General features: G+C 48.3%; 1 protein-coding gene across 2 annotated transcripts in view; it reads right to left on the bottom strand.

Moving 5' to 3' along the window:
* The window catches only part of PTPRB (protein tyrosine phosphatase receptor type B), a 108,246-nt gene that overhangs the window by 16,165 nt on the left and 67,320 nt on the right, over nucleotides 1–24,761 (bottom strand). For both annotated transcript variants that reach the window (XM_014786721.2, XM_087442024.1), the window contains 14 exons: nucleotides 23,725–23,988; nucleotides 21,876–22,139; nucleotides 20,981–21,262; nucleotides 16,671–16,949; nucleotides 15,997–16,146; nucleotides 14,187–14,430; nucleotides 7,946–8,052; nucleotides 4,919–5,018; nucleotides 4,018–4,101; nucleotides 3,902–3,919; nucleotides 3,706–3,787; nucleotides 3,033–3,123; nucleotides 2,288–2,364; nucleotides 299–433 (listed from right to left, as the gene is read on the bottom strand). In XM_014786721.2, coding sequence (XP_014642207.1) covers nucleotides 299–433; nucleotides 2,288–2,364; nucleotides 3,033–3,123; nucleotides 3,706–3,787; nucleotides 3,902–3,919; nucleotides 4,018–4,101; nucleotides 4,919–5,018; nucleotides 7,946–8,052; nucleotides 14,187–14,430; nucleotides 15,997–16,146; nucleotides 16,671–16,949; nucleotides 20,981–21,262; nucleotides 21,876–22,139; nucleotides 23,725–23,988 — 2,177 coding nt within the window. The remainder of the gene's footprint in view (nucleotides 1–298; nucleotides 434–2,287; nucleotides 2,365–3,032; nucleotides 3,124–3,705; nucleotides 3,788–3,901; nucleotides 3,920–4,017; nucleotides 4,102–4,918; nucleotides 5,019–7,945; nucleotides 8,053–14,186; nucleotides 14,431–15,996; nucleotides 16,147–16,670; nucleotides 16,950–20,980; nucleotides 21,263–21,875; nucleotides 22,140–23,724; nucleotides 23,989–24,761) is intronic.

Below are 24,761 nucleotides of genomic sequence, written 5' to 3'. Positions count from 1 at the left end.
AAGGTGGCTCTCTCACTGAAGGATGGAGCAGACAGGTGCCAGTTAATCCTTCTGTGTCCTGGGCTTGTCTGATAACCCCAGTCCTCACACGGAAACACCTTTGACTGAAACGTCAGACCAGAGTCAGAATCGGTGTCACCTCTCAGAGCCCGTACTTATACACAAGTGGCTTAATTCACAGCGATGTTTTCGTGTGATGCCCACGGGGCTTTTGTGGGGGTTGGCTTTTGCTGACGGGGCAGCGCTCCCTCCGGGCGGCGGAAAGCACGGCGGGAAGTCAGGGAGACCATGCACTCACCCGGCCTTTCTCCACACACTGGGTCACCATGACGATGTTGTGGACGTTCTGTTCCCACGCCATTTTCCAGAAGTCGTCCTTGGTGCCAGGAAGAGGGCCCTGAGTAGCGATGTATTCTCTCCTGAAGCTGTTTCCCTGCGACGAATTGACAGCATGGAGTCAGAACAATGGGCCTCTCAGAAGGTGAACAAAGGGCTGGCTCTGCAGATTAGATGGTTCGCCAGGCCCTGACCTCAGGGAAAGATACTGACGGTGTCAGGCCTGGGAGCAGGAAGGACAAAGGCCGGAACACCCAATTGTGTTAAGAGCCAAACTCCCTGTTCTCAGGCCGGTCTATTCTAAGGGCAGTAATGCAGAAAACACTTCACCCTCAGTTGTGTGCGCGTGTGTGCGTGTGTGTGTGTGTGTGGACTGAGGACTAAACTGATCAGGCTCTTTCCCTATCTGACGTAGAAGAGTTTTCGTCAGTTTGGATAACTGACATTAGGTTAATGTTGGCAGGACACCAGGCAAGGGCCACGTCAGGGAAGAGAAACCACTGTCCATCGAGCATCCACCAAAGAACGTGCCGTGGGTCACACACCTGCTTTCGTCTCGGCCATGACTCTGGGCTGGGTCTGCCCACCCCCTCATTCTGCACTCCAGCAGTACGGAATTACTTGCAGCTCCTCGTGGAAGCTCCTTCTCTCCTTAGGGCCTCTACCTTGTGTCACTTCTGCCACCCCCCGCCCCGCCCCCCCAACACTGCCTGTCATCTGGCCAACGCTTATTTGTCCTCCAAGTCTCAGCCTGCTGCCTGCTCTTCCTTTATCTTGTTCTCTGCTGGGTGGTGTTCTCCTCCCAGAAGCTCCCGTGCAGCCTCTAGCCTCTTGTGACTCAGAGCGTGGTCCTCAGACCAGTGATCACATGGGAGCTTGTCAGAAATGCAGAGTCCCAGGTCCCACCCAGCCCTGCTGAAGCAGCATCTCTACACATGCGGTGTGCAGGTGTGTTAACACAGGCGGTGTGCAGGTGTGTTAACACAGGCGGTGTGCAGGTGTGTTAACACAGGCGGTGTGCAGGTGTGTTAACACAGGCGGTGTGCAGGTGTGTTAACACAGGCGGTGTGCAGGTGTGTTAACACAGGCGGTGTGCAGGTGTGTTAACACAGGCGGTGTGCAGGTGTGTTAACACATGCGGTGTGCAGGTGTGTTAACACAGGCGGTGTGCAGGTGTGTTAACACAGGCGGTGTGCAGGTGTGTTAACGTTGGAGCAGCACAGGCTCCGGCCTGTTCCCCGAGGCATCGCCCCATCGTTTCCTGATGCCCCAACCTGCTGAGGGTTCCTGGGGGGTCAGGATTCCAGCTGATCCTATCCCAGTAACAGCTCAGTGTCTGACTCACAGTCAGCACTTAGCTAGAGTGCTCATTGAGTGGCTCGAGGATCATCTGAGGTAAATATATTATCCTCCCTTTTTGGAAAAGGAAATGGAGGCCCGAAGAGGTGACAACTTGCGAAAGGTCAGAGAGTCAGCAAGGGGCAGAGACGGGGATCAACCCTGGGTCTGTCTGACCTGAAAGCTTTTCTGCCGTGGGGTACTGCAGGAAGCTGGCCAGATGCTAGCCAGAATCCGAGCCCAAAGATTTGACACAACCTTGAGCTGTGTCTGTGGTTTTCAAAAATACCAAAAACTCTGAACCAGCTTCCCTAGCTGGGCAGCCTCAGCAGCGGAGGCCCAGCTTCCTCAGGGAGCTCTAATCTCTCTGGGGAGAAAACCTTTGAGATGCCTCCTGGGGTCATTATAATCTTGTGTGACTACAGCCATTGTGAAAACTGGGCCTTAGCAACGAGGGAACTAGACTCCCTGCATTTCATGGCCATCAGACATGGTCTTCTAAAACCCGTATGTTTCCAGACCTGAGAACAGTGGGAGCACGCGGAGGAGAGGCGTCTGCAGTGCAGCCCCCCGCAGAGCTTCGTCCAGGCCCAGGGCCCGGCGGTTCACTTACAGGGATGTAGCTGGCGTTGATGTAGTCAGAGCATGGGTCATCATCCACGTTGGACAGCTTCACTCGCGAGGCATCGTCTGGAAGGCAGTGTATTGAGAGAGTTTTGTCACTGAGTCCTGGGGTGCTTTTCTCCTGTTTGTGGAATGTGTGTTTGACATGCATTCACTCTGATCCCATAACAGCCCCACAAGGGAGGTCTCCTCATCTCCATTCACAGACGAGGCTCAGATCAGAAGATTCACTGGCCCCAGGTGGCACAGGTGGCCCATAAACACACACGCAAACAAGTGCCGAGGCCCCGTCTGTGCTCTCCTTTGTGCCACTACGGAGCAGCCGCTCCTTTCCCTGTGGGAATGAACACAACCCAGAAAAACGACCTTCTGGGGCTTCTCCTAATAGGGTAAGGATAATGAAAACACATATAATAATTGCTAACTGGAGACTTTGTTAAGTAAACCCAGGCTGGCCCTGCTGTAGAGCCCCTTCCTGCTCCTGTGCCTACAAGGAGGGCCGTAGGACCCTGCGGTGAGACACCAACAGCAAGAGAGGCCTCTGTGACCAGTTAAGCTGGTTGTTACCCTCCGGAGGGAAGCGCAGTAACAGACAAGTCCTCTCTTTTAAAGGCACTCAGAGCCTCAGACCTGCCACGTCCAGCTACACCCTGTTTCTGTAGCCCCATTTCACTGCAGCAAAGAGAAGAAATGGCTAGAGGAAGGCAGTTTTACAAATTTCAACGCAAACTCACAGGGCAATATATTGTTGTACCGGTTTTTCCCTCTGTTCTCCGGCAAGAGTGCGATGTCACACGACTGGTTTCGTCCCACGTCTTTTAAGTCCTGTTAGGTCAAAAACAAGTTTGCAAGTGCAGAACATGGGGTAGAATAAGGCAAATCATGCGATCCTTGAGATAGACAATGATATCAGAACACACGCACTTGCTACTGTTTGTGGAAGGCCTGGTATTGCACATTGTGTCAGCTCTGACCCCACAGAGCTGGGTCAGCCCCGCAGGAGGCAGCCTCATCTCCCTTCACAGATGGGGCTCAGACAGGATAAGTCACACAGGGGCCAAAGCCGGGAACCGGACCCAAAACTGGGCACTTGCACCCAACCACACTGTCTCCCAGTCACGCAAACGGCAGGTGAAATGCTGACAGCGTTAGGTTTACGTTTGAAGTTTGTTGATTCCTTCTTATCATCTGATCCAGGCAGCACTTTGCTGTGCTGTTCTAGAGATCGGACTGGCCTCTGAGACCAGGTGGTATGTTGTGCAGGGAAGGAATTCGGGCAAAACAGAATGCTCAGCTGAGAGCATCATCCTAACGCCAGAACCGGTGGGCCTGCGACTCCACAGTGGAGGCTGGGAGGACATCCCGCTAAGGACCAGGGTGCTGAAGCATCAGGCATCCAAGTCGTACCTCGTACTCCTTGGAGAGAAGGTAGTTGGAGTCGGCCTGCAGCTTCATGAAGTGCCCTTCAAACTGATTTACTTTTATTGGGCTATAATCAAAAATAGAAGGAAAAGAAAATTACCGAAGAAAAGGGAAAATGCCATGACCAGTCTGAGTTGTAATTGAAAAGCAGATAATACAGTAACTGAGTTCTCTCTCTTACCAAGACGTTTTCCGGTTACTGTGGAGGGAAGCCGAAAGAAGAAAGACCTTGTTAGCAAACCTAACACAACACAATCAACTCATCTTTCAATAAACCATAGGGAGGAGACTGCTCACCCTTTCTGGCCGAGGTTCAGGTGGACAGACAGCGGCCGGTCCCGGCGAATACTTAGGCGGGCAGAGGGCCGTTCTCTGCCGTGGCTGAAACACAAGGCAGAGGATTTATATTCTCACCAGGAAACTTCATTTAAACACATTTTTCATTCATGGTAAGGCTGTGCCTGTTTGTGCAAATGTGGATTTTTCAGTATTCGTGTAGATTTACACTCAGCCGATGTCTCTTTGAGGGAGGGAAAAGGAGGAAGGGCATAAAGAAGGAATAGATTTTCCCACTAGAGATGGGTCTCTGAATAGCTGAAGATTTGTCTTCTGGTTTCTGGCTACAGGGTGTGACCACTTCCCACACTCTCAACAAAACCTTCCTTAAAAAAACCAGTAAGCCTCAGATGCGAGACGTGACTGCAAGAGAGGACAGTGTGCCAAATGAGAGAAATCCCCCAAGACGGGAGAGTGTGGCATTGGGGCCACGTGCTGTTTGGTTCTTCTTGGTCTCTGCTTAACTCAGCATGGCAGAGACGAGCCACAAAGTGGTGTTGTCAGCCACATTCTTCAGCATATTTCAGACATATTTGGGCCGACAATTTGTGGACACCTCTGTCTTCATGAGGAGACTGAACCACATAAAGATGTTTTTCGCTTCTGCAAAAGGAGTATTTTACATTCCAGTGAAGCTACACCCGTCCCCAGCCCGGGGGCCCCTCCCTCCGTCACTTGGTAAGGGCAAAATTCATCAATGGCGTGTGGAAAGGCTGAAAAGGGAGTCATGGTTTTAGGGTTTGACTTGCTTTTCTTGAGAAACAAAGGATAATAACCTGGAGAAATTGCCTTATTTTCCCTTCCTTTTCAGTTGCAGCTTTCAAGTCGTGGGCCCAGAGACCAGAGGGGTCTTGGTACTCACCTGGCTTTCTGTCTGCAAATGAATACGGCCACAACCGCCACCAGCATGCCGATTAAGAACAGGCCTGCGCTCACACCTTCAATGACTCCAAACAGGGGCTCTACGAGAACCAGAGGGAAACAGCAAACCCAGGTGGGAAAATCAGTGCTGAGGAGCCAGTAAGAGAGCCACTGAAACCCCATCTCCCCAGGAACGTCATTAAAGATGGAATTCTGAGGATGCCACACGGAGGCATTTACCATCTACAGGCTAGGAGTTCCCAGCCAGGAAGACGAAATGCTGCCTGCCCACCACCCTGGAACGGCAGGTTGGTCATTACACTTTCGAAGGTAACGGTGTTTAGCTCATAAAGGAATTGTGGACCTTGTTTGTGCTTGTATGTAAAGCGTGGGGCACTTGAGAGAAAGGCCAGCAGTTTGCCACCAAGATAAAAAAGCTCTTTCACTCTATTTCATTCGTACAAAACAGGTCACGGCATCTGGGACTTCGGCAAATCCAGTGAATTGCTGAGAGTTGTTTTAACGAAATCTCATTTTTATTATCTGGTCTGATACTGCCACTGGGAGTTTATGAACAGGTAAGAGTAACCCATTTTCTGAACAGCTTTATTAAAATATAATTCACATATCATACCACCAATTTAAATTGTACAATTCAATAGTTTTTAGTACAATCACAGAATTTTACAAATATCACCGCATTCAATTTTATAACATTTTCATCACCCTCAAAAAAGAAACCCCATACCCCTTAGCAGTCATTCTGCATTCTTCCCTCTCCCTAACCTCTGGCAGCCACTAATCTACTTTCTGTCTCCATAGATTTGCCTGTTCTAACATTTCATATAAACTGAATCACAAATACGTGGGTTTTGTGATAGGCTTCTTTCATTTAGCATAATGTTTTCAAGGTTCATCCATGTTGTAGCATGTATCAGTCTTTCATTCCTTTTTATGGCTGAATAATATTCCATTGTATGGATAGATCACATTTTGTTTATCCATTCATCCATAGATGGACATTTGGGTTATCTTTATTTTTTGGTTAGTTTGAATAATGCCGCTATGAACATCCATGTACATGTTTCTGTGTGGACGTATGTTTTCATTTCTCTTGGGTTATAATTAGGAGTGGGTTAGATGGTAACCCTAGGTTTAATGTTTTGAGGAACTGCAAAACTGTTTTCCAAAGCAGTGACACCATTTTACATTTCTACAAGCAATGTGTGAGGGTTCCAATTTCTCCATATCCTTGCTAACACTTGTTACTGTCTTTGCTTATAGCCATTCTAGCCAGTGTGAAGTGGTATCTCATTGTGGTTATGATTTGCAATTCTCTAATGACCAATGATGCTGAGCATCTTTCCATGTGCATATTGACATTTGCGTTATCTTCTTTGGAGAAATGTCTATTAACGTCCTTTGCCCATGTTTTAATTGTGTTAACTTATCTTTTATCATTGAGTTATAAGGTAAGAGTTCTTTATATCTTCTGGATGCTCCATTCTTGTCAGATACAAGATTTGCAAATAGTTTCTCCTATTCTGTGAGTTGTCTTCACTTTCTTCACGATGGCCTTTGAAGCACAAAAGTTTTCCATTTTGATTAAGTCCCATTTACCTATTTTTTTCTTTTGTTGCTTGTGCTTTTGGTGTCATATCTAAGATTTCCTAACCCAAAGTCACAAAGATTTACTTCTATGTTTTCTTTTAAAAGTTTATTGTTTTGGCTCTTACATTTAGTCTATGGAGTAGCCCATTTTTGCTTGCGGGTTTGTTTATTCAATGTTGCTTTTCAAGACTCATCAAGTCAACGTAATCATCTTTCTTTTAATGTGGTTAATGTTCTTTTTTTGAATATATGTTTACTATCTTCCTTTACTGGACTATACGCAATTTTTGTTTTATAACAATATTTCAGATAGGAAAGAATTGTGTTTACAAAGCCCTACTTAACATTAAATTATAAGCAAACACATCTAAATCCTCTTAACTGTGTTCTGATCCCTTTTTGGTTTGAAAAGTGGGAGATTATCCCTATATTTGGCATAAATAGATGGGAGTGTTTGTGAGGCTGAGTCATCTTTTGTCATGCAGCATGAGAGACTGTTTTAGCTCTAAAGAAGAACTTCCTGTGACCAAGCACTGGGGAGTCCTGGCTACAGGGAAAGGCTGGGACTGATCACGTTCTCAAGGAACAATGTGCTGAAAAGTGATGCTATTCTCAGCTTCAGGTGGATGTGTTCCGGGCAGTGCAGGGCAGAGGTCAAGGGCTCTGGCAGAAAGTGCTGGAACCCCAGCTGTACTATCTCGGGCAAGATGCTAACCTCTTCGTGCCTCAGGTCCTCACCTTTGAAATGGGGATGATGCTAGTGTCTGCCTCAGAGGGTTGCGGTGAGGACTGGATAAACTACTCTGTGCACAGTTTTGTGTAGGGCGCCTCCACAGAGAGGGGCCAGGAGATGTGAGCTGCTGGCGCTTAGGCTTCCCCATGACACACTGGAGAGGTTTCTCCCACAAATGCGTGTAAAGCCTTTTATGTCAACATTTTTCACAGTGTGAAAACATCATATAAGAGCAAAAGGACAAAATAACCTATAATCCATTATTTTGAGACATCCACTGTTAATACACTGGTGTTTTTCCCCTAGTCTTTTCTTCCATGCATTTCTATGTATATGCATACATACATTCCCACTTACAACTGAAGGCCTTTTGTATCTACTTATGTTTTGACGTGTGCAAGCTCTTGATTTGAATTTTTTTCACTCACTATTTTTAAAAATTCATTTTTAGTAGGAAAAAAATCTAGTATTACTATCTTCTTTTCGAGATTAATCCCCTTTCAGTCCATTCCTAGAGAAGTTGTACAATTCCTCTAATCCACCTCAATCCTTGATCACATAATATTTAATTCCAAGTGAAAATAAACGTCCCCTCATCAGCCATGTCACCAGACCCTCCACTGGGCCCCCCGTAGGTGACGTGGCAGCTGGCAGACCCCAGGGGTGGATGGAGGGGAGCCTCACCTGACTCAGTGGTGATGGGCAAGGAGAAAAACGTGTCTGAATAGAGTGGCTTTGTGAACTCCTTCAGGTCCTCATCAAACAGCTGCGTGAAAGCCCGAATGCTGATTCTGAAAAGAAAACCGATCCATTTAAGTGCAAATTAGTGTGTGACCATGGTGAGAACGTGTGTCCAAGGAGAAACAGTGTGGGCACCAGGTCAGTGTGTATGCAGGGTAGGACAGGAATTATAGAATCAGACAGAACTGAGTCCACGCATTCATTCATTCATTAATTCATCAAATATTTACTGAGCCCCACTCTGTGCCCGTCCCTGTCCCAGGAGCTGGGGACATTGCAAGGAACAAACGAAGTCCCCACCGTCCCAGGGGCTACATTCTCAGACCATAATACACAAGTTTAATATGCCAGATGGTGGCAGGTGCTGTGAAAAAGAAAAGAGCAGAGTGAGAGATGGAGAGCAGCGGGGATGGGGCATTCGGGCGAGGTCAGGAAAGGTCCTGATAAGAGGACACCTGCACTGAAATCTGTGGAAGGGGAGGGAGGGGCCTCTGCCTGTGATCCAGGCAGAGGAGCAGCAGTGGGAGGGGGAGCAGAGAGGGCCTGGCCTGCAGGAGGAGGGAGGAGTTGAAGATGGCTCTGAGACCTGAGCTCAGGTCACGTAGGGGAACACTGGCATCACGGATGGAAATGGGGAGCTGGGCTGCAGAGAGAGGGGGAGCCTTGCTGGGACTGTGCTGGATTCACAGTGACGGTGGGCCGTGGGTTGAGAACCCTCCCGCCAACACCTGGAGTTACTCCCGTCATGTGGACAGGAGAGCTGCTGGGGTGGCCGTCCACGTGTCCACACAGGATGGTGCCTGGAGACCAGCTGGCCCTAAATTCAATAAGCAAGCAGGTTGCAGCTACTAAAACACAGAGTTGTCCCCTCAGCCTGGATGAAAAGCCTCTTGTCCCCATCATAGGACCTAAGGCTCATGCTCTCCTGGTGAGTCAGGCCCAGGCTGGAGGGCTGCTCCCAATTTTTCTGGGCACATATTTTAGGGAGCATTAGAGATCATTTGAGGGGACTGACCAGGACAATGACAGAGAAGCCTTAGAGGAACAGGGTAATCACTTCAGATTTAAGGAAGTCTGCCATGCAGAAGAGGAAACAGACACAATGGTTTTCCTCTTGAAGGCAGAACTAACTCAGTGGGCTGACCTCGTAGGGACCTGTAGTTTGGGAACATAAAGTCGCTTTCTAACCTCTAGAGTAGGAGCTGCCTCATAGGTAGTGAGCTCTCCATCGTTGAGGGGGTGTAAGCAGCGGCTGGAGGAGAACCAGGGCTCCAGGAAGATGTAGGAGAGTGTCCTGCGCTGTTAAAGACTGGCTGGGGCCACCTCTTGAGTTCTTTCTATCTTGAAGATTCTCAGACTGTAGGTTTACTGATAGGGTATAACGCTTGGTTTATATGGGAAAACTTTTCTAGTGTTAATTTAAATCCTATGAACGTGAGCGGAAGACTCATTTTTCCTTTAAAAAAAAAATCTATATTTGTTCAACCCCCAAGTATCAGAGCACGTCCTGTAATAATACTGAAGTCATCCCAGGCTGGGGCCAATTTTCCTGACCCTTGGCCCCCTCCTTCCAAGTCATGCCCAGGTCCAAGTGTCACCTTGTAAAGTGAACAAGATATCGACCAACCACATCTATAATTTCCATCTTTAAAAGATAATTTCCAAGGCAAAAGTTGTACTTCCTGGAGTAACAGACTGTTGGTGGAAGTACAGTGGGGCATTCCCAAAGGGTAACCAGCAGTCAGTGCATGTTCTGCAGGAAGTGAGGAGTCGGTATGTGTTGCTAACGTGTTGTACCTTTGGAGACTGAAAGGAGTCTCCGGTGAAAAGAATTCCTTATACCCGTGTAGTGATTTGTAAGTGTGGAAGAGCTTTCACAAACATGGTCCTCGTTGGTCATCTCCAACATTTACAATATAATAAGGAAGCATGTATTCCTTCAGACATTTGGAACCTGGAGCTTGCAGAGTCCAGGTCTCCTTCCAGATCACAGAGAAAGCAGTGCAAGAAAACCCAGCTCCGTGTTTTCTGACTCCTAGTCCAGATCTCCTTCTCTCGTTTCCTCTCGACTTACTCTTGGTTTCACAGCAAAGACTTCTATTGGAGGGATAAAGAGGGCCGGCTCTGGGAAGCAGAGGCTCTGAGGTCTAGCTCCTGCTCTGCCGCTGATTAGTGGAATGGTCCCTAAAGTGCCTTGTGCCTCAGCTTCCTCATCTGTAAAGTAAAGCACTGGATACAACACCTTGACGTGTTCTGTTCTGCAATTCCATGATTCGCAGGTGCAAATGCAAACTACCAAATGGGTGCAGATGAATGGGCTCCTTTAGGAACCAGGAAGGAGACGATGACCTAGTATAGGCTTGGCTTAAAATTACTGGGTCATCAGGAACTCTGCCCTTACAACCTTTCCAAAAGTGGAGGTCACGGCCACATTCCCTCGCCCAGCTCTTGGCACCCATCAGAATCCCATCCCATCCTGTCTCCCCACTCCCCATTTTCATACCCCTCCCACCCCAAAACTGGACTATTTGCTCCTCTCTAAACAGTCTATGCTTTTCTGACTCTGAACTGACTCCTTCTGTTCCCGCCACCTTGCCCCTCCTCCTGTCCTTATCTCCAGATTTTCAGATCCTCCCCTACTTTCTAATGCCAGTTAAAATGGCGCCTCCTCCAAGAAGCCCCTTGAACCTTCACAGCACTTACTTACCTACGCCCCTCTTAGGTGCTTCAAGATTTCTGCCTATGTTTCGCAGACCTGTTTTATGTATCTGTACATGAATAAGATTATTTTAATGCACAGATATCTGACAGGAATTATTTCAACTTTAAATGTGTACAGAATCGGAATTCTATAGCACGGATCATGTGGTTCAGTTTCCTTCATTTGAGGTCAAGAGAACCTGACCACCTGATCGTGGCCATGTTGCTGTTCTCTGTAGAAGAGAAACAAGACCAGGTAGGCACTTTCCTGACCTCCAGCTGCCTCTCACCCTCACGATCGGCCCCTACCCCCATGGGACAGCGTTAGTCACACACGGGGTAACAGGAATCCAGTGACGAATGGGAACACCATCATTGACATCACAAACTTGCACATCTGCTGAACTCAGCATTTCCCATTTCTTTCCAATTCTGATTTTTCTTTCTCTGTGTCCGATCTACCCATTCTCTCCACAGGGAAGATGCCTGACAGCCTTGAGGGTCAGTGTGGAGACACTATCTCGAGACAGGCAGAATTCTGACCGCCCAGAGCCAGGGCTCAGCATCACCGCTCAGGAGGCTCTGAGACGTGGTTCCCGTGTGCCTCCTCCTGTCGAGCACTGGCTGCCTGGCCTGCTTTTCACAGGACTGAACCAGACGTGTTCTGGAGAAATGAGGAAAGCTGTGTTCTAGAAGACAGATCTGTACAGCGTGAGTGGATTACACTATAATAAGAATGTGTAACTTTTCCTAGAGCATCTTGGCGCCTTCTCTTGTTTGTTCATACACATTCATTGGGTGGCTCTTTTGTGCCGGGGACTTGCCGTATCAATCCATAACCAATGTCTCGTCTGTCTCCCTGTCAGACTGTGAGCTCTTGCAGGCTAGTGAAGGCGGCAGGCAATTAAACAAAGGGTTAAAATCCTGGTGTCTAGGCAGATGCAGGACTGGTGCTGTAGAAATGGAGCTGAGGCCAACTGCCTGGCTGTGGGTTGACAGGGGTGGTGTGGGGCCGGTTGAGGGCTGAGCTGGCTTTTGGGGCGTCCAGAGGAGTTACCCAGTCAGAGAAGGGAGTGGAGGGCTACCCAAACAGAGTGAGAAGAATGTGCAAAGACTCAGAGGTGTAAGAGAGCCGTGTCCCGTTCAAGGGAGCTCCGAGGAGCGAGGGCAGCAGAGGCAGGGTGCGAGGGGCAAATGGCGGGAGGCAGAGCCTCGAGGTGAGCAGGAGGGGAAGGAGTTGGGAGTCTTCACTTGCTCCTGGAGGTGAATGGGAGCCCCTGGAAGGCCCTAACCTCCACGGGATGCGACTGGGTTTGATTTGTCGCCTACGTTCGTCCTCAGGACAGCTCTGACATTCCGCAGGTGAGGAAAGTGAGGGTTACTGGGTCACACAGCTGAAAAGGGCAGTGCTGGGGCTCCCATGCAGGGGCGCCCCAGGCCCTTGGCAGCGGCCGGGCACAGGAACGGTGACTGGGGGACGGCTGGGCTCTGTCTGGACGTGAACCGTCTACAGCTTCTCAGTCTCTCTCTCAAATGCAGTAATTAGTCATCTCCTCTCCTCTCTCAGAAAGCAAACAAATAGAAATAGCCTTGACTTTCCAGCTCACAAAGAGAAAAGAGCCCTCGGGAGACTTTTGCTCAAATTTCCTTGAGCTCCAGTGAACAGGAGCTGAGACATCCTTTGATTCTTATCGGAACTGAGGGACCCAGCGTTCTGATCTCTTACATTTCTCCTTTGCTCTGTCCAAGATCTCACCTCCTTCAGGTAGGCTCATTCGGCCTCTTCTTGAGGGAATCATCACTAATAAGTTTGTGTGTCTCCTCCGGAGGTGCCAGCCGTGGCTGGGGTGGCAAGAACATGTTTGTGGTGAGTCCTGGGCAGAGGCAGCTACACAGAGATCCTGCCCCAAGCGAGTACAGCAGTCCCTCGTTATCTGTGGGGGATGCGTTCCAAGACCCCCAGGGGATGCCTGACACTGCGGGAAGTACCAAACCCTAGAGATGCTGTATTTCTCCTATACATACAGACCTATGATCAAGTTTAATTTATAAATTACGCACAGTAAGAGATTACAACAATAATATAAAATAGAACAATTATAACAACAAACTGTAATAAAAGTTACCATAGATCTTAGCAACCTCAGCAAACAATTTTTTTTCTTTCCTTATTAAGTTGAGATCTTTCACCTTTTCACTTAGAGGAAGCACTCTGTGGCTTCCCTGTGGCGTGTCTGAATTGCCAGCATCAGGACTCTTGCACTTTGGGGCCGTTGTTAAGGAAAATAAGGGTGACTTGAACACAAACACTTCGATACCCCGACAGTCGATCTGATGACCCAGACGGCTACTAAGTGACTAATGGGCTGGTGGAGGATACAGCGTGGATCCACTGGACAAAGGGATGATTCATGTCCCGGGAGTGAGATTTCAGAATGTTACTCAGAACAGAGCATAATTTAAAACTTATGAATTGTTTATTTCTGGAATTTTCCATTTAATATTTTCGGGCCATGGTTGACCAAGGAAAGCGAAACCTTGGATAAGGGGGGATGACTGTACTCTGTTTTAGGAAAACCATCTGCCTGCCTTTGTGGATGCGAGGGAAGGGCTTAGGATGTCCTCAGGTGTGACACCACGTCACTGTCTCCTTTTGGAGCCGGCAGGGAAGGTTCTACTGAGACTCAGGGCTGATGCTCAAAATCCGTAAGAGTCAGTAAGACCTGGGTGTGGAACAATAAGAACGGACACTGGCCACAGAGAACTTGGTTGGCTGCCATCTTGGCTGGCCACCAGCTCTGGGAAGACCCAACAGAGAAGGCACGTCCTTTGCAGAAGTACCAGTCTTGGATGCCTGGATCCTCGTACCCAGGACAGCAGCACAGCTTCTCTTTCTCTTGAGGACCCTGGTTGGGAGGCTGGTGCTTCTGCTTTCTCTGCCTTCTGGGAGCCCTGTGCAGACTGAAGGCACAGCCAGTTCTCGTGCTGGAAGCGCCTGTTAGCTACAGTCATGCTTCCTGGGACAACCCCCCAGGTGCTTTTCATCTGCAGTCTCAGCGTGCGGAAGGGGAGCTCCCATCACTCAGGGCCTTTCCCTTCAAGAGTTCTGTCTGGACCAAAGACCATTTGCATCTTTTTATGCCTTAGAAGGTAAATAAATAAGTGTAATTCCAGTCCTCCCTAAAAGTGGAAGATAGAACCTCATATTTCTCGGGTCTCCCTAAACTCAATCTTTGTATTTGAACATTTTCACAATCATTAACCTGGGAAATTATTTGACTTGTACTAAAGAAGTTCTAGGAGAAAGAACAATCTATTAAGAACCTTCAGCTCTTCACATAATGGATTGGCCTTCTGCACAATGCAGAAGGTCCTCCTCACACATCACCTGTGAGTGGAGGCAGGGACACGACTTTTATGAGTCACCCCGCACAATGAGAGCACTCTCTCGTCCCTTCCAGCAGACGATGGTAACACGTCTCACCTGTAGGCAGTGCGTGGCTTCAGCGGTCCATCACAGAATTTCTGCTGGTTGGGATCGCATTTCCCCCCTAGGCTCTCCATCTCTGCTCCAAGCTTGATGTTAAAACTCTTGGAGTTGCTGTCAGGACCTTCCGCACATTTGCTGGCAAAATAATTGGTCTGATAAACTCGAACGGAGGCGTTGTGCCTGTACTCCAGGTAGGAGGGCAGCGGGTGCTGCGGTTCTGGCTTCAGCTCATCACTGCCTGGAGGGAGAAACCACAGTGGTGCGCTGACTCTCCATGACTTTAGTGACATCTAACCTGGCTGCCTCCTCACCCACATGTCTGGTCATCCCCAGAGGGCAGAATCTCTGCACTCGATCAAATCCTCCCAATGAAATTAATTTTAGTTCAGTTTTTCTAAAATAAATAAAAAATTAAAAATAAAGCATGTATATACAAATTATACACACACACACACATATATACTATCACTTTTCTAGGAAATAAAATGTGTGTGTGAGAGAGGGCAGCTCATTAAATCAAATGATAACATGTCCCATAGCTCCAGAAAGCGAGTTGGCCACTCAGTAAGCTTTCTCCCTTCCAGTAACCACTGTGGCTGAGCTAATGAGGAAATCCCCACGACCCGGGAAATGGAGAAGGAGAAGAGAAATCAAGTCCGAAGCCAGGCAGTGTCCCTGAGCACGCTCCACGAGCCACGCCCGATCTGATAATTGCTCGGGTGCAGCTCTGTCCTGTAAACTGCGTGCAGTCTAATCCCGGCTTGACCCGGCCCCTCCTGCAGACACTTCCCAGAACCTTCCCCGTCCACCCGGCCTGCGGTGTGTTTTGGCACCGCTGAGTTTTGATGTTGGCTGGAGGAAAGCACAATTAGGAAGAGAAATGTTATAGAAATCGAATACCATTTACAATGAACTTCAGGGAGTGGTACTGCGGGGGTTCATCGCACCCTGGACTCTTGTTTAATGACCTTTGCTCCAAATGAGTGGGTCCTGGAGATACTGTCTTGCTGGCAGTAGTGGAGAAGCAAAGTTGCCCTTAGGCTGAGCGTCTGTGCTATAACTGACACTCGTATGCGCTGGACTGTTGCGGACACGTGTGCCCCCAAAGACCGCCCCCTGCAGGTGTGACAAACGCCAACATGATGAACCCCAAAGACCACACTTGGCGGTGGTGGGGGATGCTGTTATAACCACCACCTGGTGTTTGCCGCGTCCACAGGAACTGGGCAGACACTGAACAATTGAGTGGACTGGAGAATGAAAAGCACTATTGAAAATTCAGTAGAGAAAGGAGCAAGGCTTTCCATGATCAACTTTGCCCTCTTTCAACCTTTTGAGCAGCTTTGTGAACTGGTGGGGGGTTTGGGAACGTGTGATTGGTTGAGGTATCTGAGACAGGAAGGGGAAGACAGCTGAAGCAGACTGCTGCTTAACGGCAGGACAAGAGCGTGCTGAACAGGACTGAGTGAGCAGAGGAGACTGAATGAGTCAACATGCAGTGCAATTCCAGCAGCGCCTGGCACAGGGTCCAGGCTCAGCAAATGATGGTTCCTGTCATTATTGCTGCGGCTGCTCTTATTATTATTCACTCATTTAATAATTAAGCCCAGCAGATAATAGCCTTTATTGCTGAAAGAGCCTTTGAGCAGTTTTTTGTTACATCTCCCTGCATCCAGCAGAGAGAGAGTGGAATGATACAAAAATTAGGTTTTCTGCTCTTAGAAACGTGCCCCAGAAGGCACCCCCTCAGTGACCTCTGAGAAAGCAACCCTGTGTCTTGCAGGAAGTTATTCACGTCACTTACCGTCAGCCTCTCTCACCACCACGGTGAAGTATTTCACAGCCCCGTTGGTGTCGCTGAACCAGCTGCAGTTGAAAGTAAAGTTGATGGAAGATTTGCTAATGAGCACATCCTTTTTATTCACACGAATGTGTGGAGGTGGAGGAGGCGGGCCTGGAAGGAGAAGGAGGAACCAAGAAGGGTCACAACTCTGCTTTTGCAGACAGACAGTGAAAGGAAGGTCTCCACTCACCGGCGTCAGACTCTGTGCGCGTGTGTGTGTTTGTGTGTGTGCACGCGCGTAATTAAAGCTTGTAATTAAGAAAGCCCCCTCCTCCCCTGAAGGGAAGCAGGCAGAGGAAACCATTTGCAGGTGGCACCTCAAACATAATGAGAGCGGCAGCTCCTCAGCAGGATTTCCTGAAGCTGCAACATCAAATTGCTTAAAAGCCCCATTAGAGCTCTGACTAGATGGGGCAAAGTGATGTATTAAATACCAACTCGTTCAAGTACTTTAAGACCCTTTAAGTTGTTTGCTGCCAGGTTACTGTACACAGAGAAATGTCCCATTTCCCGGAGCTTTGGGTCCTCCTCTCCAAGCGACAGCGAGCCTGCTAATGAGGACGTGAGCATGTGAGTGGCAGTGGTGCCGGGAGGACAGAGAGGAAGGCGCCCAGGCACGCCTCCGGGACACTCACGGTCTATCATGGTGATGGTGCTGTCTTCCACCACCTCGCTGGTCATGCCGGCGGACTGCACCTTGATGGACACCAGGTACCTCTTGTGGGGCACGAGCATCATGATGTTGAGCAGAGACTTTTCTTTCTCCAGCTTTCTGGAAAACTCAACTTCCTGAGTGTCCATTTTCCGGCATTCAACGCTGTACCCGTCAAAGTCGGAATCAGGAGGGATCCAAGAACAGGCAATGGCCGTGGAGTTCTGCGGCCGGCAGTGCAGGCTCTGTATCTTGTCCGGCTCTAAAGGGCAGGGGGAGAGACAGAGACACGTTTTACAACTCCGAGGGACATCTTTTTTCAGCTCCTTTGGGTCCAATTAGCTGGGAGATCTAAATAATAATTCTCAAACTTTATTTGGATTGTTTTTCAAGGTTCTCATCGATCTCCAAGGGAATTTCTGCCTGCCAGATCCCGCTTTGAGAAACATTAAAAGTGAACACCCTGTCCCTTTAGAAAGCCACCAAGTGCCAGGATGACGGGAACACAGATGCACAGGTGGGCACTAAGATCAGGAGGCAGAAGTCAGAGAGGAGGTGGGCAGAGTAGTCTGGAGGTAAGAAGTGCAGCTCGGCCTCTGAATTCACACTCTGTTTACCAGCTGTGCACAAGTGGGAAGTCAGGTGACCTGTCTGTGTCCCTCTGTAGAGCGGGGAAATTGAGAATACTAGTTTGCGTGGTTACTGTAGCGATTCAGGGAGTTGAAACACGCCCCACCTAGAACCGTGGCTGGCATAGCAACTGCTCAAGAAATGCTAGTTCTTCTCGTAAGGAAATTAAGACAGGGCACTGCTGACTCCACCCGCTAGGCTCTGGCTTCTGTCTCCCTCGTCCATTCTTTGCCTTCTCCCCCTGCTTGCATGCCATGCTCTGGGCACTGAAACTGCTGTGGTTCCCACGTGCACCACCCCTGTGCTTATGGCCATTCAGTTTCTTCTGCCTGACTCGGGAGGGACTCAGTGGATGGTGGTGAGAAACACAACAAAGAAAAGATTCAGTTGGAAAGAAAAGCAGTTATGTGACTGTGCAGGTTATTAACCATACCCTGTTGGCTGCCCCAATCTGCATGCCCCCATCTCTAATTACATGCTATGGAGCTACACTGTACTATTTAGATAGTAGGTTTTTAAAAATTTTTGTTTTTTAAAAATCTTATTAAAGTTGAATTTGGATAGCAGTTTTTGAATTTTAACAGCTGAGCCATTTAGAAAAGAGTTCTCAGATCCCCAGTCTGTAATCAGAGGGGCTCTGGTCCCGTGTTTCCAGTGTGCACTGGGGTCGGGTGCTGGAGTGACCTCCCTTTCCCCTGGAATGTCTGAGGAGCCCTCAGGCCTTGCAATAGAACTTGAAAACGTAGGTCTAGACCACGCTATTTCATTCCAGGAGTCAAAAGCTTTCATAGACGTTAAATTTAAAAAGACAGCTCATTGTTCTATTGACTGTTGCACAAAATATTGCTCAGATGGCAATAATCAGAGACTAGTTCATCAAAAAGCCTCACAAAAACACTTGTGATGTGGGGAGGGATTAAAAAAGCAAGGTAAAAGACAGTTATGCTTGACCTTAAGAACACCAAACTGGAAAACCCCCTCCATTTCACTGTTGGGTTTTTATGCTCCCTGTTACAAATTTCATCCTTTCCTCTCTTCTCCACCTCCCCCACCTCCCCAGATTAGAATTGTATGTTCACTCAAAAATCTTGTAGATAGGACTGGCCGCATACTTTTCAGGTCTCAGAGCCAAGTGAAAATGTGATGCCCATTGTTCAAAATATTATTAAGAGTTTCCAGATGGTGATAGCAGAGAATTAAACCAAGTGTGGGCCCCTCTAAGCCTGGGGCACTGTGTGCCTGCACAGCTGGTAATGCTGGCCCTGCGTGGAGAACAGATCATTCTTTCAGCTCATGAAGGACCCATGACATAGATGAGCTTCCAGGAACTGTGTGTAGACCCAGGCGGCCCTCCCAGAGCAGCACCTGTGGCTCTGATTTGGAACTCACCACCTGCCCCTGACACATGCTCTGATAGAGGGTCCTGGTTCTCAGCAACCACAACTCTGAAACACTCAGCATCTGTGTGCCACGGAATGAATTCCTGTTCCATATCAAGGTCTACAGATGCCAGCCAAGTCACAACAGGTTAGATGAGGATGAGCTAGGAAAAAAATCAACCTGAAGATTTTTGAGGATGGGGGCAGAATTGGCCTTTGAGGCAAGCAATAATTGTGTCTTTTCAAACATTAACTGCTTGTTGATCTGGTGAACTCCCTTCAAACTAAGTCGCAGTTGAAACCCAGACACCTTCCCTTTCAGCCTTGGAGAAAGTCTTAAAACATCCTGCCTAATCCATAATTCTGATAATTTGCCCAAAGAACATCATGGAAACTTGCATCAACCTCTTCCCTCACTTCCTTCTCTCTCCTTTTCACTTCTAAGTCCCGCCTGTCTTCCAAGGCTCAGGTCATGTCCCCATTCACTAAGAAAAGAGCACCTACTATGAGCAAGGTGCTCTGCTAGGCACTGTGAACAGCAGAGAGGTGAATAAGACATTAGCTCTAACCCCTAGGAAGGGAGATGAGTCCAAAATAGCCATGATGCAAGGTGGAAAGGAGAACATACCAGAAGAAATGGGGCAAGAAGATGCTGTGTGGAGGATAGACAACTTTCCGCTGCTGGCGTGAGTGATGGGCAGGAGTCAGCAGAGGCTTTCTGGCAGAAAGGACACCACGCCAGCATACTGGGAAAGGGGCATTTTAGGCAGAGAAAACCATGACCCATGAGCCTAGGCCCAAGGGTGGGGCTGGAAGAACAGGAAGGTTGGTGACTGAGAACTTCGAGTTGTTCGTCACACTGGAGCGTGTCTGTGAGAAGTGGCATGCTGGAATGACTTGACATGAGAATATAAACTTCTACTTTGTTTAATCCTCTGATATTTTGGGTTTTCTGTTACCCACTGCCAAACCCAATCCTAACTAATACAATCCTCCTAGTTCCACCAGACTTTCCTCATAAACTCAGCATCGAGTCCCTCTTCCTGCCGGCTGCTTTCCTCCTGGACGTGCCCCATCTGGTAAACGCCTCTCTTAAGTTCTAGCATCCAGGACTGAATACAACGCTCCAGACGAGATCTGACCAGCCCAGCCGCGACTGAGCTCTTAAACTGAGCGCCTTTACACAGCCCACAATCAGCCACTGAAAACCCACCCTGAGCTTGCTGTAAACTAAAACTCCCGGTTCTTTTTCACATTTCTCTTGACACACGATTTCTTGATCCCAACTGCTCTTTGGCCACAATATGGACCACACATATGATTGTTATAACATTAATGTTTGTTGAATAAACAAAACAACTACTTGCTTAAATTTCTAATTTTCAACTATATATTTTATCAACGACCAACAACTACCTGATCTGATCATGGAAGCTACATGTATGGGTATTATTGATACATAAATATTTGGAGTGAGGTTCCTGTGCTGAAAACCTTTGTTTCCTTCACATTTGTTGTATCTATCCCAAAATGCCTTTGGGAAGAAACAGATACATAATTCCTTGTTGAAGTATTTTTACCTTTAGGATTTACAGCAATATGTCCTACCAGATCACTCTGCTTCTAGTCGGCCCCTTCTAGTTGTACCCAGAGTGACTTTCTACAGTGCAAATCTGATTGTGGTGTCTCGGCCGAAAATCCTTCAGTGGCTCCAATTGATTGAGGATAAAGTTCAAAGTCGGTACCACGGCTCACCAGACATTTTATGACCTGATTCTCCTAGTCTGCACCTTTCATGCTCTGGCCAACTAAACTCCTCTCTGTCTCTCTCTTCTGCCTCATCTTGGAATATTCTATTCTCTCTCCCTGGAATATTCTCCACTTCTTTCCCCATCTCCACCTGGTGAATCTTGCCCTTGCCTTAGGTGTCGATTTGTGTGTTTCTTCCCCCAGGAAGCCCCCTTGTTTTGGGTCAGGTGCCCCAACCTCGTGTTTCTATAGGGCCAGATGTGTCCTTCATCACACCCACAATGGAACTGCCTTTTAATGATAGTACATCCCACTCCATTGTAAGCTCCACGAGGGCAGAGATGATTTCTTTATTGTCCATGACTGTTAGTGTTGAATGAATAAACAAATCTGTACAGACTCCTGCCTGAATTCAAACCTAACAAATCCCAAGTAGAAATGTGGATTTAAACCAAGTCCCATGGGAATAAGATGCTGCAACACATACTTCCTCCTCACCCCATCTGACAACCAAGAGAAACAAAACATGCCATACTTGTCCTCACAGATCCAAAAATCGGTTTGCTGTAGGTTTTCCAGGAATCGCCGCTGACAGTCCTGACACTGAATCGATAGGATCTCCCCGGACGAAGACCGTACACGATGCGGCCTTCCGATTTTCTGTTGTTGTAGGGGTTGAAGACGGTGACTGCATCTCTGGGGAACCACTGCAGCTCGAAGTCATCGTAGTCTGTCCAGTCTGGTGGCCCCTTCCAGGTGATGGCCAAGGACGTGTTTGCAACATCAGCAAATGACATAAGACTGGGAGGACTTGGGGCTGCATGCAGGAGAATGTGAAAAATCATGCAATCACTTCTATGCCATAACAGATACAGATAAGACAGCTGAACAACATCAGACGTACTTTTAATGTACTTTGTAGGAGGAGATAATATGATAATATAGTAACAGGAGCTTCCGTGTATAGTTTACTATGTGTAAGGCACTGTCCTCAAGTGTTTTACGTACAGTTCCTTTAATTTTCACAACCAGAGCTTCCTTATCAGGCTGCTATGGAGCATGAGGGTGTCTGAATGGGTTCCAAGTGTGCAAAGGTATTGATTCCATCAGATTTGGGATGTGAGGGCTCCCAGCAACACAATGATGATATATGTGATTATCCCCATTTACAGATAATAAAATTGAGGCTTAGAGATGCTCGGTGACCTGCCCAGCTTCACATAGGTAAGTGGCAGAGCTCAGCTAAGGACCAAGACCTTCTAACTGAAGTCTGTTTCCTTTATCTGCTGTACATAGTGCCTTCCCAGGTTCAGGGCTAGCACGTGGCTCACCATGGTTGATTTTACTTCTTCTTATTAAAACCGTAATTAAAACGTGTCTTTGGAAGCTACTTCCCGTCAACACTTGCCCGCTGCACCTGGGCCTCCCACCTGTTCTGCTGTCCCCCGTGACCTTGTTGCTGAGGTCTCCACTGTGAGTGACCACACACAGCGTGTACTTCCTTCCAGGGACAAGGCTGTGAAAACGCCACTCTGTCAGGTCCTTGTCTTTCCAGTTTTCCTTCTTCGTGCCATTGGGGTTGTAGAGAATCAGCTCATAAAAGTCGAGGTCCCCAGAGGCTGGACTCCAACTGAACCAGAGACTGTCTGTCGTGTTCCGACTGGATCCCTTGAGGTTGCTCACAGCAGCTGGGACTTAAACAGAGGGGAGACCTTTACTAAAAGCAAAACAGTTAGAAAAAAGGCACTTTGGCCCACCGGTGAAAACACGAGCTATGTTGGCGTGGGGGGAGGAGTACCTTTGTAGAGTCAGATCGTGCCTCTATCTCAGGTCACTTAAGTTTAGGGGCATGTGGTCTAGAAATGTGGCACAAATTAAAATAAAACCAAACGCAACGGGTGGTCACTTCTATGTGCTCACCATGCGTACTCTGATAAACACACAAAATGAAATCTTCAGAAATGATCAATGAAAGCTGGCCAAACAGTTCATAACTTAGCTTATAAAAGGCCCCGAAAGTGCTCATAAAGCTTCCAGCCCATTTGGTCCGGCCCATCTCACTGGCGGCCACCACCCCATCACATCCCTCTCTGTGGCTTCACTTCCATCCCCCTCTTTCAGCTTCTCATTGTCTCCTGCTCTTTCTTACCAAAGTCTATGCTGGTGGAACCTCGCTTGGGGGAAGAAGTGCTACCAGTCACTTCTACCAGTGTATAAATTAGTCATGCTGGCACCTGTCCTGTGGGTCCTGAAGCTTCATTACTGTCTGGAGAGTGAAGACTGTTGTCCCCGGTTGGAGGGACTTGAAACATTAACGAGCAGATAAGGGAAGATGTGCAGAGGGCAGATGGCCCTGGAAATGGTAAATCAAGGCAAGTCTATCCATGGTTGAGGCTTATCTGATGCTCTTTTCATTCCCTTCAAAAGACAAACTGAGAACTTCTGTTGGGGGCCTGGGATGTGCTCTTCACGGGGCTCCCCCACCTTTAGGTCTCCAACGAAAGGCCTTCTCTCTCTAATGTAGTTTCTTGTCCCGCCAAGTCACTGTCCGTCACAACACACTGTCTATTTCCTTCACAGAACTGAAGGTGTTCCCAAATCATCTCCCCTGAGAATCTGCTGTCCTGGCCCCTCCCCCTCTGCGCTGAGACAGAGCTCAGCCAGGCCAGGGACCTCGTCTGCCTTGGTCACTGTCACACGCCAGCAGTGAGCCCAGTGCCCAGAGGAGCTCGCAAAAGCTCTTGTCAAATGAGAAAAAAAATTGAATAGAAAAATGAGATGATGGACTCAAATTATAGAGAAAGAATAGATTTCGCTTCTTATTTGCAGCCCAGTGAGTCTCTCTCATCTCCAGAGCTCTTCGTGTTCACTGTGTCTATGCTGCGTTTCTGGTCACAGCCGTTGTCACTCGCTGGTCCCCTCTGGAGCTGCCCTTCTCTGGACCTGCCCTCCATTCCGTCTCTTCTCGCAGGAGCTGCAGGGCCCAGCTTGACCACAGCCACCTGGGCTAGCGGCCTCCTGCAGCAGTGTGCTGGCAAGTAGAGGAGCCAGGCTCATTTTTTCACCAAACCCTGTGAGGTAAACACGTAGGGGCCACAGAGCAGAGACCAGAGCAGAACTGTTCTGAGAAATAATCCAGAATCTGATTTAGGGCCAGAAAGCCTACAGGTCACAGATTTCACATACAGCCGGACCCTGGGTGGGATCGGGAACCAAGGGCAAATCAACGACAAGCCGACAAATACTGTGACGAGCTCCCTGCTTGGGTCTGGGTCTTACCTGTCCTCCCGAACATGAAAGACTCGTTAGACAGCTCGCCACTGTGAGTGACGATCACCATCTTGTACATCCGGCCTTGCAGCAAGTTCTGGAAAGAGAAGGTCTGGACGTGCGGGTCAACCTGAGCTCGCTCCTGAAGAGTCCGATCCGGGTTGTACAGAAAGATGTTGTAGCCGCTGAGCTCGCCCGCGGAGGTGGTCCAGCGGAAGGACAGGTGTCTGGTGGAGTTCTCTGTGAGCCTCAGGTTGGTGACAGCTGCTGGGACTGGAGGGAAAGCCGAGAAGCGAGAGAGAGAGACTGAGTCTTGGCTCGTCCCTGACACAGCCCAGGACCAACACTGGACGGCCGCACTCAGCCGCTCAAAACACGTGGACCCTGCCTTTAAAAAGTACTGACGTCACAGAGACCCCAAAGTAAAGAAATCTGAATTTTGTGAATTAGTGATGCTGAAATTGTTCATTTTACAAGACAAAACCAAAAGAGAACAACAACAACAAAAAACAGTAATGGAAAATTATCTCCACAGACATTTTTTGGATATAGAATAAAGGTTAATCTGTGTGACTAAACGTTTTTCCAATAGAGCAGATCAGAGATCAAAAAACTACCTCTGAGTGCCATCGGAGAGCTAAGAAATGGCCGTTGGAGGGGAGGCCAGTGGGGAGGAGGGGGGTGGGAAAGAACTGGAAAAGCAGATGGCACAAGAGGAAATCAGATTCAGGGAAACAGGAAAGAGAAGAGGAAAAGTCAAAACCATTAAAAAGAAAGACAAAAGGTTTCCACGAGGATTTTGCAGCCCCTTCAGTGCTTCCCGTGGCAAGATGACCAGGTGCCCCAGGATGGGCTGCTGCCAATCTGCTGGTGCAGGTGCTGCCTGACTCCTTGGGGTCCTAGGAGGCTGGGGGTCCTCCCTCCAACCAGACACTTCTGCAGGCTCTCTGCTGTCTCCCTCTCCTCATGCCAGGCCCTTAGAAGTTGGTATTTCCTGTGGTTCCATCCTTTGTCCCCTTCGTGTTCAGTGACACTAGCTAAGCAGT

Source organism: Ceratotherium simum, chromosome 17 (genome assembly GCF_057802395.1).
Source record: "Ceratotherium simum simum isolate JZ-2026a chromosome 17, ASM5780239v1, whole genome shotgun sequence".
In the NCBI taxonomy this organism is placed as follows: Eukaryota; Metazoa; Chordata; class Mammalia; order Perissodactyla; family Rhinocerotidae; genus Ceratotherium; species Ceratotherium simum.
This window is presented reverse-complemented; position numbering and strand designations above follow the sequence as displayed.